Raw genomic sequence first — 15,154 nt, 5'->3', positions numbered from 1 at the left:
CCCCTCCCCCACCCCCCACTGCTTCTGATGCTAAGAAAAATTCAGCTTGGTGAGGGGAAGGGCCTTAAGGCTTTTCATTCATAGATGGAACTCAGTAAGGCCAGAAGACAACCATTACAATGTGTGCAGCATCTTCAGTGCCTCCTTGGACGTCACACTGGCTTTCTCAGGGCATTAAACTACCTAGAAGTTTCGCAAACCCTTCCTGCCTCTCCTCTTTCCTTCTGGCCACCCCTGGAGATTCTGGGATCACTGGTTAAGAATCACTGCTCTAGTGAGCCAGTTATAGACTAGAATGTGTCACACACCTGTGTGGAGCAGAGAAAAGGTTAGAAACCGCGGAGGTCGTGGCCACTAAGTAGTCATGGGTCTGTGCCCCTCCTACACAGGTGATCGAATTATGCCTAGCACCTGCCACAATAATCCTTCTAGACTACTAGAAATACAAAGCAAATCCACATGTAATTTTAAATTCTCTATCAACCACATACAAAGGGAAAAGGAAACATGGGAAATTAATAATAATTTTATTCAACATATCAAAAATATTGCCATTTCAATGAGTAGTAAGTATATATTATGAAATATTTCACATTTTTCATACTAAGTCTTCACAATCTGATGTGTATTTTATACTTACAGTACATCTCAATTCACAATTAGCTACATTTCAAGTGTTTAAAAGCCACATATGGCTAGTGGCTACCATACACACCTACAACCACCGTGCCTCTCTCACTGACATGTGAGAGAAATAGCAGTTTCTCCATACTATATCCATCCCGACCTGCCTCAGGCCATTTTCTTTCCACTTGGGTCCCAATTCTATCCCAACAATCTTCCATTTAGACAAGCAATCATCACTGAGGGCCTACCCACTGCTGGGTATTCATGTTAACTTGTGAGGATGAAAAGATAAATAAGACACAGACCCTGACTTCCAAGAGCTCTCACCTTGGTGGGAAATGAAAGCACATACAAGAGAATTTCCTGAAGGCTCCACACACAGATACACACAAAAGGCTGCTGAGGAAGGACTTTCTGGGGTTCCAAGAAGCATTCGCATACATGGGACATATATGCTGAGTTCTTCATTCTTTAAGGGATGAGGAAAAATTGTGGAAGGGCAGGGAAAGGCGTTTCAGCCACAGAGAAAAGCATATTCAAGACAAAACAGGATGATCTGCATCTTGCTGTCTAGCAGGGCAAGGACTGGCTGCGGTGGCCGGTGGGGAGAGCAGGGGCTCAAGTGCCCATTGACACACAACCAGTGTGAGGTTGTTGTCTGCACCGGGAAATCCCGGGGCAAGTTGTGGCACAGACTGGAAAGGATAAAGAAGTCAGGAAAGCCTGAGCGACAGAATGAACAAATGAAGGGAGCGACTGTATGTCTAGAAAGGAGGGAAGGTCAGCACCCAAGGGAATGAATGAAATGGAAGAGCACTGTTCTGTGAAGAGTCTTAAGATGATGCTCAATGATGAAGGCTGGACAAAGGGCCTAAGAGCTAAGGCTTTCCAGACCCAAACTCACCAGGCTAGGCTTCACAGGGCCACTAGCGTGGAATTTAAACAAGACGATTACAATCTGTTGCGATCTGAGAGCCAAAATGGCCTCTTTCCTTGAAGAATGAATGCGGCTACCTATTGCTTAATTTAGGCAGGACACAAAATCAAGCCAAATGACTTCCAGGATTGCTAGGGAAGCCACACTTGTGAGATGCAGATGCTGGGCAGCAGCTGGCCAGCTCCACTGCACGATGTGGTGGCTTATCTGATTGTGGGTTCCCTGAAGAAGGCTTTGGAGCTCTTAGGTGAGAAGACAGCAACAACAACATGACATTCCCAGGGCAGAGGAGCCACTGAGAGCCTATGGTAAAGTTGAGGCAGGGAGATGGAATGGCATGAAGGTCATTAAGCCAGTAAGGTCAGAGAGAAAAACAGCATCTACCCCCCAGGGCACCACAGCCACAGCAGCAAGGTCAGCAGAACTGGTATCATGCAGAACTGTTTATCCTGAGCGCAAACTCAACTGGAAAAGGATTAAGTGAGGCTGGAGACACACCAGGCAATAAAATGTCTTCGCAAGCTAAAGCGATGGAGTTTAGTAGCAATAAATGAGGTACTCACATGGTGAAATATCCACAAAGTTTGGGTCGATATTATGCAGCAGTTCTATTCTGGGGGATGGGCTTCCTTCGCTAGAAGAGAATTTTTTAGGAAACATTAATTTCCTCTCTCAAATTAAGACGATGACTTTTAATACTTCCTTCCCTTGTACTTACAGGAAATAACAAGCTTGCCAATTAACAACTTTGTCATGAATTCAGAGATCTCTAAAGTCTGTAGTTGTGCATCTTTAACTCATTATTTGTCTACATTATAGTAATGACTGAACATCTAATAAGATGGCAAGTGTCAAGCATATGACAATTAAATGATACTCTTAACTGTGATCCTTTGCAATACATGTTGTGGCTGTATTTATACATAATCTTTCTTTACAAAGGGGAAATGAGAGGGGCACCCGGATGGCTTGGTTGGTTAAGCATCTGCCTTCGGCTTGGGTCATGATCCCAGGCTCCTGGGATCGAGCCCCACATCGGGCTCCCTGCCCAGTGGGGAGCCTGCTACTCCTTCTCCCTCTGCCTGCCTCTCTGCCTACTTGTGCTCTCTATCTCTGTGTCAAATAAATAAAACCTTTAAAAATTTTTTTAAAGAAAGAGGGAAATGAGAACTCAAGTCATTCTGTGTACACTTCACATTGACCGTTCACAGGGAGCTGAGGAAAGAACATCTACCAGGACGCGGCATCAATACTACAGTCACAACCTATGTTAGTGGTGAAAAGAAACTTGGGGATCACAGTCCAACCCCTTATGATATGAGGAAGGTAGACAAAGGTACTGGCCAAATATTAGATCATGTGACTCTCAAAATGGTGTTCTGAAAAAATTGGGAGCATTAGGGCACCTAGGTGGCTTAGTCGGTTAAGTGTCTGACTCTTGGTTTTGGCTCAGGTCACGATCTTGAGGTCATGGGATCAAGGCCCGCATTGGGCTCTGTGCTCAGTGTGGAGACTCCTTCAGTTTCTCACTCCCTCTCCCTCCTTATCATTCTCTCTCTCTCTCAAATAAATAAAATTTAAAAAAAAATTGGGAACATTACCATCACCAAATGCATGTGGGGTGTACATGATATACCCAGGACATTTTGCTAGTATAGACTCAGCCTTATGTAAAAAATTATTTTCGTTGTTGGGAGAGTACTAAGGACTGCTTGGTAACTTAATAAAAGGTTGCAAAGTACTGTTAACACTGTAGGATTTGTATACACCTGAAAAACCACTAAGGTCCCTGATGTAACCATGAGGACATGTTTTCAGGCGACCCAATATCCACACCTCAAAATCACAGGTAGCTGTCTACAGCAGTGGCTTGGGATTTCAAGTCCAGAAAATTTCAAGAAATCTGGGTTGTGACTGGGCATGTTGTATTCGCCAAGAAAAAAATTTTAAAACAAAACTTAATTTAAAAAACACCAAACTTCAACTACCATCACCATTATGTTACAAAATAAAGATTTTTTTTTTTTTTTAAGTGTGGGTGGGCAGTACACAGAGGGAGAGGGAGAGCAAGAATCTTTTTTTTTTTTTTTTTTATTTTTTCAGCATAACAGTATTCATTCTTTTTGCACAACACCCAGTGCTCCATGCAAAACGTGCCCTCCCCATCACCCACCACCTGTTCCCCCAACCTCCCACCCCTGACCCTTCAAAACCCTCAGGTTGTTTTTCAGAGTCCATAGTCTCTTATGGTTCGCCTCCCCTCCCCAATGTCCATAGCCCGCTCCCCCTCTCCCAATCCCACCTCCCCCCAGCAACCCCCAGTTTGTTTCTCCCTGATATGAGGACATGGAGAAGCAACATGGGGGGGTAGGGGGATAGGAGAAGAATAAATGAAACAAGATGGGATTGGGAGGGAGACAAACCATAAATGAGAGCAAGAATCTTAAGCAGGCTCCACACCCAGTGGAGGCAGACTCAGAGCTTGGTCTCACAACCCTGAGATCACGAACTGGGCCCAAATCAAGAGGCAGATGCTTAACCAACTTAGCTACCCAGGCACCCCCAAAATGAAGATAATTCTAATAGCAAAAAAGGTAGGAAGAATATGATCTCAGAAAAACATGACAGCTCTTCAAACTGAATGTATTTAACTTTTGTATGCTTTCAGATTTCTTTCTTCTACTCCATAAAACACACTAATTAGAGAGTAGAAGTAAATCCACAGGGATGCCCCTAGTCCTGGGGCCACAGGAGGAAGCATTGTTGGGGAGAGGCGGCATATTTCCCAGGACTCTTCTCATTTTCTTCTTGAGGCAATTATCTGACTGTGATGAAGACTGCCAATGAGTCCAATTTGACAGGAACTACGATTTGATTCCAGAAGCTCTGAATGCAAGAAGGGATGATTAGCAAACAAAATGGTGAATGTGAGAAAATCCAAACAGGATGTTGATGATGCGGATGGGGTCTAATTTGTGGGTTTAATGCAAATAGAGTTAAAATCTGGATGATAATAATAGCGAGTAAGTCAGAAGGGGAAATCAGAATGAATGCATTCTATGAAGTTTTCACGTTGTTCGGAAGAAGTTAATACTACTAATGAAATATAGGTTTAGCTAAGTAAAATTTGCAGGTTAAAATTCTAAAGTAACTTAAGGGGTGCCTGGGTCGCTCAGTGGGTTAAGCCTCTGCCTTCGGCTCAGGTCATGATCTCAGGGTCCTGGGATCGAGGCCTGCATCAGGTCTCTGCTCAGCAGGGAGCCTGCTTCTCCTCTCCCTCTGCCTGCCTCTCTGCCTACTTGTGATCTCTCTCTGTGTGTCAAATAAATAAATAAAGTATTTAAAAAAAATAAAAAGAATTACTTATTTTTTTTACTTATTTTAGAGAAAGAGACCAAACAGGGGGACGGGTGAGGGACAGAAAGAATCCTGAAATAGACTCCCCACTGAGCATGGAGACTGACATGGGGCTTGGTCTCAAGACCTAGAGATCATGACCCAAAGTGAAACCAAGAGTCGACTGCCCAACCAACTGAGCTACCCAGATTCCTGAGGTCTCTGGTCCATTTTAAGTTAATTTTTGTGTGTGCTGTGAGGTAGGGATCCAGTTTCATTTTTTTGCATTAGATATCCACTTATTCCAGTACCATTTATTGAGAAGATTATGCTTTCCCAATTGAATTATCTTGATACCTTTGTCACATAGGCAGCTGATTTTAACACACAGCTCAGGGTGAGAATCACTAATCTTGAGCCTTGTTCTGTGAAGTCAACACATTTGATTATATGTTCTAAATTTTCATTTTCTTCTAGAGGAAAAGATGGGTGACTAGCTCCTAGGACACTTAGGTAATGAGTCCATGTATAATGCTAATGGCTTCCCCTTGAAAGGAAGTCCTAGTTCCTCAGAAAGTATCATAAGAGAACCATTGATAACTTCCTACAATCAGTCCCTTTAACTTGCCCCTGTATAGGGATATAAGTACTTTGAACATATCTCTTTTTGCATATGATACAATTTCTTCCTGCACTGAAGTGAGATGGGGGGGAAAAAAACCACTTTGCCTGTTCGTGACAGTTTTCAGCAACATCAACTGAATGCTCACAATCTTACAAATAAACAGTGGCTTCATCAAACTCATCAGTGCTTATGGGACTCATTATTGCTATATTATACCAGGTGTTAGCTTCTATCTTCTATACATATCTATGCATTTATAGGTAATGCTACCAATACTGCAGCATTTCATGATTACTTGTACATTATACTGTTCCCAAGTCTTATTTCCATACAACGAAAGTACTAGAAAGTGGACACTCAACTCTTTTGGTACTTATGGTCCTCCTCCCAACCAGTTCTAAAGGCCTCACTCTCTCCCATGCAGTCCTGCACTGTCTTTAATGGCACAGGCTTTCAGGGTCTGCATCTCAAGTCCACAAGGTTATATAAACTAGAACCTTTCTTCTTTACCAGCAGAATGTGGATAAAAGTATCCAATTCTCCAGAATTGTTAGGAGAATTAAATGAGGCAGTGTGCATAAAGCACACCGACATAAAGTTTGGTATAGAATATGTGCTGAATAAGCTGACAGCTTAAAAACAGGAACAACTTTTATTGGAAAATGTGGATCCTCATTCTACAGACATGGAAATAACATAACCACAATTACAAGACTATAACCTGAGACACAGATATAAGAATAATATGCAGAGGGGCGCCTGCATGGCTCAGTGGATTAAAGCCTCTGCCTCCGGCTTAGGTCCTGATCCCAGAGTCCTGGGATGGAGCCCTGCGTCGGGCTCTCTTCTCAGCAGGGAGCCCGCTTCCCCACCCTCTCTCTGCCTGCCTCTCTGCCTACTTGTGATCTCTCTCTGTCAAATAAATAAATAAAATCTTTAAAAAAAAAGAATAATATGTAGATACAAGGAGACATTAATATTCCTATCCATTCTTCTTGCTGGCAAGAATTCCCCTCATGAAATATACTGGTGTAGTTATTATAACTTTAATGTCTAAGACATGTTACAATATTCCCTCCCAGGTGAGAGTCTCATTTTAGAAATGTGTCAGTGTCAAATACAGCTAAGTCACACAGTCTACTCACCATGAACTGCATATAAAAAAGATACAGTGTCATCTGTTATCCAGGGATTTTCCCCTATTTTTCAGATATGGTATAGTTTGCTGTACAAGCAACACTATCTTTGTTAGACTGTGGATTCCATTTGTGGCATTTAAATCTCTGAATAATGACGGATGATGTTCGTGGGAAATGATTTTTCAACAATGATACAAGTTAATGCAACGACCTCGTTTTATTACCACAAGGTAGCATGGGTTTTTACCACGGCAAATGTTCAGGCTCCAGACTGATAGGAACAAAGCAGTGCTCTCTAGTTTCTTTCTTTCTTTCCTTTTTAATCTTATGTATTTATTTTGCAGAGAGAGAGAGACAGCAAGAGAGGGAACACAAGCAGGGGGAGTGGGAGAGGAAAAAGCAGGCTTCTGGCCTAGCAGGGAGCCTGATGTGGGGCTCGTGGGATCATGACCTGAGCTGAAGGCAGATGCTTAACAACTGGGCTACAGAGGCGCCCCTCCAATTAACTTCTTAAGGTAGGCAACTATGGGACTGTTCAAGGATCCTTACTGCACAATGCTCACTAGCCTACCCAGCTTACGTGAATGACAATGGCAGTGAGTAGGCAAATAATTACGTAAAGAAAAAGAACTGTAACATGTTGTTCACATTGACCACTAATGACAGAAAGCCATCTCTAAACCAGTGAAATGGGCAGGTTTCATCCATGTCCATAACAACCACACTGGAGTGATCTAGGGGTTTCTTTGTTTTGGCCAGCCATTAATGAGCATTTATTATGTGCCACGTATCATTTTAAATGCTTTACCCATATTATCATATTGAATCCTTGACACTGTGACACAGATATAACATAGGCACAGACCAGTTAAGTGACTTACAAGATCATGTGATTAAACAGGGGATGGAATTGCTTTGAAACTCAGGCACAGTTTCAGACTGACTCCTGAATTCCTCACTTCTAACCACTATTTAAAATTATCTTCTTAGCAAGATGCAGACATGGCCCCAGTTTCTCCTTGAAGGTCCTACATTTCCATTCATTCAGCTTATCTTTAAGGCTCCATTACCAAATATCTCTACTAACTTCAAATGCCTCTATTAACAAGAGACAGAATCCTTTTCTCCATCTTCTTCTCTTACAAACTTGTATAAAATGGTATACAGTTAATTATCTTTTTAAAAAAGATTTTACTTATTTATTCATCAGAGAGAGAGAGAGAGTGAGTGAGCACAAGCAGGGGGAGAAGCAGGCTTCCCACCAAGCAGGGAGCCCAACGTGGGGCTCGAACCCAGGACACCAGGATCATGACCAGAGTCGAAGGCAGATGTTTAACCCACTGAGCCACTCAGGCATCCCCAAGTTAATTAACTTTGATGACATTTTAGTATTCAATTTTAATTGACCTCAAATTTCATATTCTCTGGATTAGCTTTAAAAATAATAGGGCAAGAAGACACTGATCAGTAACTAGTTTCCAATATGCTATAAATATTTTCTCAAAGTCTACAGTTTCAGACACTGAGATCACAGCCCTGTCCATTTATAAATAGAGTTTCCAGTTTTTGACTTTCATTTTCCAACTAGTTGAAGGGTGGGGCAATAAAATATTTCCCATAAATAAATGAAATGCTTTTATATCCCATATTCATTTTACCATGAGCTGCTGGCCATCTGTCATAAAAGACACACCCTAAAAAGCAGTATCAGATTTTTAGAAACAGAAATAGCCATGATGATATTTTCTGAGAAGAAATTTTGAAAAAAAAAAAAAAAAGTTACTGATTAAAAAATTCCCGACAATATGGTGAGTGCTGTGAAGTGTGTAAGCCTGACAATGCACAGACCTGTACCCCTGGGGTTAAATAATACATTATATGTTGATAAAAATAATTTTTAAAAAATTCAAAACACACCCAGAGTAATGTCTATCCTGTCCTCTCTTCGTGAGCAATGTCATCATTGTTACTATCTTCATCTCAAGCTACTGAGTCATGACTGTGTTCCAGGCACTGTGCTGGGTGTTTTATACATACTCTTCACTAAATCCTCACCTAAGTGCCTATGAGGTAGGTTTTACACAGGAGGGAACTGATGGTTGCAACTGTTAAGTAATTTGCCCAACGTCACACAAATAATAAACGGGGAAGGTAAGATTTGAACCAGATCTAACCACAGAGCTCACGTTTTTTAGCCATTATACAAATGACCCTCCACAATGTAAGGGTTAGGGGTGCTGACTCCCGGGCAGTCAAAAATCCATGTACAAGTTTTGACTCCCCCCAAAACTAGCTATTAGTAGCTTACTATTGATCAGAACCCTTACCGATAACATAAACAGTGGATTAACATATATTTTTAATGTTATGTGTATTATATACTGTGTTCTTACAATCATGTAAACTAGAAAAAAAGAAATGCCATTATAAAAATCATAAGGAGGCCTGGGTGCCTCACTGGGTTAAGCCTCTGCCTTTGGCTTAGGTCATGATCTCAGGGTCTTGGGATGGAGCCCCTTATCGGGCTCTCTGCTCAGCGGGGAACCTGCTTCCTCCTCTCTCTCTGCCTGCCTCTCTGCCTACTTGTGATCTCTGTCTGTCAAATAAATGAATAAAATCTTTAAAAAAAAGAAAACCATAAGGAAATACACTTACTGTACTACACTGTATTTGTATTAAAAAATCCATGTATAAGTGGACCCAGACAGTTCAAACCTGTGTTGTTCAAGGGTCAGTGGTACCAGTGAAATTCCTAGTAGGGCTTCTTTTACTTGTTATGTGGGTCCAGGTGATATAAGGTTTCTGTAAATCTCATGCTCCTTGAAAAGCCATTTTAACATGCAAACATAACCATGAATAAAGAGTTTAGGCATGGGAATTATAAGATTTTTACTAAATTTGGTGAGGAAATATATAACTTAAATTCATTTGACATAGAGTTATATATGGAGAGATTACTTTCATGGATTTTTTATTAAGAAATCTTATTAAATTTTTAAAGTAGGCTACTTAAGAATAACTGAATCACTCCCCTAAGTATAGTCTTTTCCTATTCATTACTGAAAAATAATTGGTAGGACTTCTGGGTTAGTATCAGAGCAAACTAGCGGGGCCTAATATGCCTTTCTTCCAATTTCGATGATAATACCCATGAAGAATTACAAAAAGATGAAAACTGGCAAGAGAGCTGGAAACTAAAGAGAAGACCAGATGCCAAAGTCTCCAGGGGATTTTCACTAATGCCAGTGTTGAAGAGATTAACAACATATTCTTGTATTCTACCATAAGAATCAAAACCTGATCCCAAAGAAAACAGAAAAAAGACAAGATTTGCTTTGTCCACCTCTAGCTATGGGACTCCAAGGTTGCCCTGAAGAAAAAAGGGTCAATGATCTCCCAAGAGCTGTCTTCAGAACTAGCCCATCAGGTTTTTCCTCCTTCACTCCCAACTACATCCCTCCCTATGTCCACCCAGGCAGCAAACATTAGACTACACAAGAGGAATCAGAAGAAACGAGGCATAACATGTAGTATCCTTGCATGGGAAGTCACCTAACCAAAAAAAGAAAAAAAACCCAAATCTGAACCAACCCTTAGAGCGCTACATATTGTGGACTTAGGGTAGAAGCTCTCTCTCTCTCTCTCTCTCTTTTTTTTAAAGACATTTATTTGAGAGAGAGAGAGAGAGAAGAGAGAGAGCCTGCGCGGGCACAAGCGGTAGAGAAGAGGCAGAGGCAGAGGGAGAGGCAGACTCTCGCTGAGAGGAGTCATGACCTGAGCTAAAGGCAGACACTTCACTGACTGAGCCACCCAGGTGCCCCAGGGTAGAAGCTGTTTTATAAAAAAGGTTGGTAAAGTAGAGAATTAAAAAAAATAATACATCATTCCTTAAATATTTTGCTTTGACTTAAAAACACATGCCTATTTAGATGGCAGTCTTTGAATGCAGGACTACTGGTTAGAATTCTCTACCATCCTTATTTCGTCAACCATACTTATAATGCTTCTTTATAGTTCCTACGGCTGTTTTTTTAAAAAAATTTTTTATTTAAATTCAATTCACTGTGTTATTAATTTCGGGGATAGAATGTAGTGAGTCATCAGTTGCATGTAACACCCTAGGGCTGTTTTTCTTAAACTGGAGAAAGAGCCTAAGAACATGTGACTTTCCAGATTTCCACAAAAAAATGGTGGCCATCTAAATTTTCCATATGGAAAAGGAAAGAAAGTTGGGGTGCCTGGGTGGCTCAGTCAGTTAAGTGTCTGCCTTCGGTTCAGGTCATGATCCCAAGGTCCTGGGATCGAGCCCCGCATCGGGCTCCTTGCTCAGTAGGGAGCCTGCTTCTCTCTCTCTCTAAGCCTACAATATAAGTGGGAGACAGAACATGTTTAAATCCTGGGAGGCTGTGAGGAAATAATCATCTGAGACCTGAAGAGTCAGTGTGAGTGTCAACCAGGGCAGAGTCAGGCTGGCGTCATGCAAAAGAGGATGAGGGGGCACAAGAGGGGAAGGATTCAGACTGCACCTGGTAAATTAAACCCCAGGGATAGAAGATTGAGATACAGGTCGATACCAAGTGGATCAGAGGACTGGCCCCCGGGGAGCCCAAGGGGAGGGCTTGGACAGTGTGCTGGACAAGAGTGATGGTCTCAGGCGGCAGCAATTCTGACAGGAGCAGTTGAAGAACAGGTGTCTTGTGGAAAGTGAATGATAAAGAGAAAAAAGGAAGAGGCAAAGATCAGCGTCCTACTGACACAACCTAGTATCATAGAATCACAAGAAGGCAGACCAGAAAAAGGCAACGTTTATTTTAAAAAGTGCACTTTGCTATAGCAGTAGAAGAAGGTGTTCTTGAACTAAGAACTAAATTATACTCTCAAAAGCCCACCCCCTTAGAATGCCTGCTATTGCAGGTCCAGGAAAAGCTGACATATGAAAACGTGAACAACAAAAGCATCTAAATAAAGTTACCAGAGGAGTTTAAAAAATAGGAGATGAGAATTCAAAACTTTTGGCAAATGAAAACATTGACCCCATTATGTCAGGAAAAAAAAAAGAAAGAAAGAAAGAAAAAAGATAAAAAAGCACCACAATGCAGAAGAAAACTGTTACATGCTATTTCAATATGAATTAAACACAGTTAAATCAGCAACTGCCAATATAAAAAAAACCCATGAATCAAAAAATTTTAAACTCTGACACTGAACTAAGAAACTAAAAGAAAAAACAAAAAATCTCAGAAATGAAGGAATAGTATATATATCCCAGTATATATAACTGAAAGTATATGAGGCATATAGAGAATAAAAATGAAAAGAGAGAAGATAATTCAGAATAAAGAAAAAGGATCAGAGAGAAACAGAAATAAAAGACATGTAAATAAGATTCAGTAATATTTATAATTGCAGTCCCTGAAGAAGAAACACAACAGCGAAATATAGTATTTAAAACTATAGTTGAAAAGTCTCTGAAATAAAAGATCTGAATGTACAGATTGAAAGAACTCACTGCATATCTAAGAATTTACAGGGTCCCCTTCGAGACAGAGCTAGTAAAAGTCTTGGGCTTTAAATCATAATAATAATAAAAATTTTCTGAGCCTCCAGGCAAAAAGACGAAGTCATTTGAAAAAAAATCAAATCAAATCATGTTGACATTAAATGTATCAACAGCATCATAAAAAGTAAATAAAAGTGGGGTAATATTTTTAAGAAATTCAAGGAAAGAAAGTATGAGACAAGGATTTCATGTCAGTTGAACTGTTTTCAATTATGTTGTAGAAAATGCTTTAATAAAGTCAAGAATTCAAAGAATCCTGAGAAACCTATTAAAGAATTAATTCTTCCAACTAAGAGATAATTGAGAATATTTTAGAAATTCAGAAGTGGTTAGCATGGAATATATTTATGTAGATCTAAGAACAAAACAAAATTGTGAATAAGGACAGAAGAACAGTATTCTATATATGTTCTGACCAGGTAGAAATCATACAACTAAGAATAAGACTGGAAGAGACACACAAAAGCATTGAGTTAAATACACCACTTAATTTCCTTATTGGTAATAAGTAGGAATCAAAGATGCCATTGGAAGCTCACAAACCAAATAGCATAACCTAAGTAAAAAAGAAGGGCTAAGAGAATTATATACAGATCCTCCAATAAACCCATTTTAAATTGAAAATATAATATAATGAAAATTCATTTAATATACCCAACCCATGGAACACCGAAGCCTAGCCCATCTCATATTAGCCTCAGATTAGGGCAGATCATCTAACATAAGACTATCTTATAATAAAGTGTTAAATATCTCATATAATTTAATAAATACTGTACTGCAAGTGAAAAATAGAATAGTTGTCAACATATTGGTTGTTAACCCTCATGATCACAAGAAGGACTAGGAGCTGTGGCTTGCTGGGGCATCACAGGAGAGCATCATACTGCATATTACTACACTGGGAAAGATCAAAAGTCAAACTTTGATGTATGGTTTCTATTGAATGTGTATCACTTTTGCACCCTCACAAAGTCAAAATCATAAATCAGCGACAATGTGTAAAGATATTAGGATAGGGCGCCTGTGTGGCTCAGTCAGTGGGTTAAAGCCTCTGCCTTCGGCTCGGGTCATGGTCTTGGGGTCCTGGAATCGAGCCCCACATCGGGCTCTCTGCTCAGCAGGGAGCCTGCTTCCCTCTCTCTCTGCCTGCCTCTCTGCCTACTTGTGATCTCTTTCTCTGTGTCAAATAAATAAATAAAATCTTAAAAAAAAAAAAGATATTAGGATAAAGGGGAACACCAGAAGAACACACAAATCATTCTAAATATTAAAAGAACTAAAAAATCAAAGGTCAAAGATAAGAGTAAGTATAACATAAAACGATACAACAAAGGTAGGGATAAAAATACCAGTTATATAAATAATAAAAAATTTAAAAAAAATACCAGTCATAGCAATATACATCAACTCATCTACCAAACCATTTTCTGACTGGATCACCAAGAAAAGCCTAACACTCTACCTAACAACTATAGAATATGCATTCTTTTCAAGTTCGGGGGCAGAGACAACAACAAAAATTATATGTAGAGCCAAGGTCAAATTCAAACGGACTCGCACGTACTGCATGGAGCACTGGGTGTGATGCCAAAACAATGAACACTGTTATGCTGTAAATAAACAAATAAAAAAAATAATAAAAAATTAAAAATTAAAAAAAAAATTCAAACGGACTCAATAATATAAAATATGTCCTCCAACCACACGGAACTGAACTAAAAATCAATAACTACAGAAAACCCAATGTATTTATAAATTAACACACTTCTAAACACTTAGGTCAAAGAAGAAATCATTTGCACCATCCCCACTGTTATATCTACCACGAATTTTGACATAAATTCTACCTTGTCAGATACCAAGATCAGAATCTCAGTTTTCTTTTTGTTTACAGGCAAACTCTTGTTGTAATGGTACTTACCAGAAGACAATAAAGCAATGTGTACAGAATCTTGGGGAGAAAAGATTTGGCAAGAATTGTCAGATTATTATTTATGTTTGAAGGTAACAGATATTTCATATGGAAAGATAAAAACACACACAAACACACACAAAAAACCCTCAAGCCTGGGTGGCTCAGGCAGTTAAGCATCTGACTCTTGGTTTCGGCTCAGGTCATGATCTCAGGGCCCTGAGATTGAGTTCCACATCAGGCTCTGGGCTTAGCACGGGGGCTGCCTATCCCTTTCCCTCTGCTCCTCTATAGGACCCTCACTCTCTCTCCCACTTTCTCTCAAATAAATATAATCTTAAAAACAAAACACCCTCATCATTTATGTACCTCTACTGAAAACTGCTTTAGAATATGAAGCAACCAACCAAAAGACTAATTAAAATTAGGAACTGAAGGATGGCAAAGCTACATAAGAAAAGGAGTGTTGGTAACATTAAAGACAATTAAGCATACAGAACAACATACATAACTTCTCTACGTGCGATTACAAAGTTGAATACAGAAGAAAAAACTTTTTGAAAAGAAGAGTTATAAGATTTATAATATTCTGTTTCAGAACGCTGGGTCTATGATCCCAGATTAAATTAACAAGCACTTGAAAGTGGAAAATAAGCTGAAAAATATTGATCAAGAAAGTAAAGGCACAATAAAATTTTCTTTGAGTATTTCTGCCTCCAGCCAAGACGGAGTAGCATGCAAGGTAGACATAACCTCCTTCCTAAAACTACCTAAAGAAAAACAGACAGAATATATGGAATAACATTTTCAAAATGGGGACTCTCAGGCAAAGGATAGCGATCTCTGAGGGATAGGAAACAAAGGAGTTGAATCTTACCATTAAACGTAGCTTAAAGTCACCTTCAGAGAGTGTCCAGGCCCTGGTGCAGAGAATGGGAATTGAGGCATAGCCCAGTGGACTCCCTGAGTTCAGGAGGCAGACTGAGGGTCCAGAGAGACCAAGGGATCTCAAATT

General features: G+C 39.9%; 1 protein-coding gene across 2 annotated transcripts in view; it reads right to left on the bottom strand.

Annotated features, from left to right (window-relative positions):
• ARSB (arylsulfatase B) overlaps window positions 1–15,154 on the bottom strand; it is a 167,532-nt gene that overhangs the window by 61,991 nt on the left and 90,387 nt on the right. For both annotated transcript variants that reach the window (XM_046000902.1, XM_046000903.1), the window contains exon 6: window positions 2,128–2,198. In XM_046000902.1, the coding sequence (XP_045856858.1) occupies window positions 2,128–2,198 (71 nt within the window). The remainder of the gene's footprint in view (window positions 1–2,127; window positions 2,199–15,154) is intronic.

This window comes from Meles meles, chromosome 3 (assembly GCF_922984935.1).
Source record: "Meles meles chromosome 3, mMelMel3.1 paternal haplotype, whole genome shotgun sequence".
NCBI classification, from domain to species: domain Eukaryota; kingdom Metazoa; phylum Chordata; class Mammalia; order Carnivora; family Mustelidae; genus Meles; species Meles meles.
The sequence above is the reverse complement of the archived record's forward strand: the minus strand, read 5'-3'. Positions and strand labels throughout refer to the sequence as shown.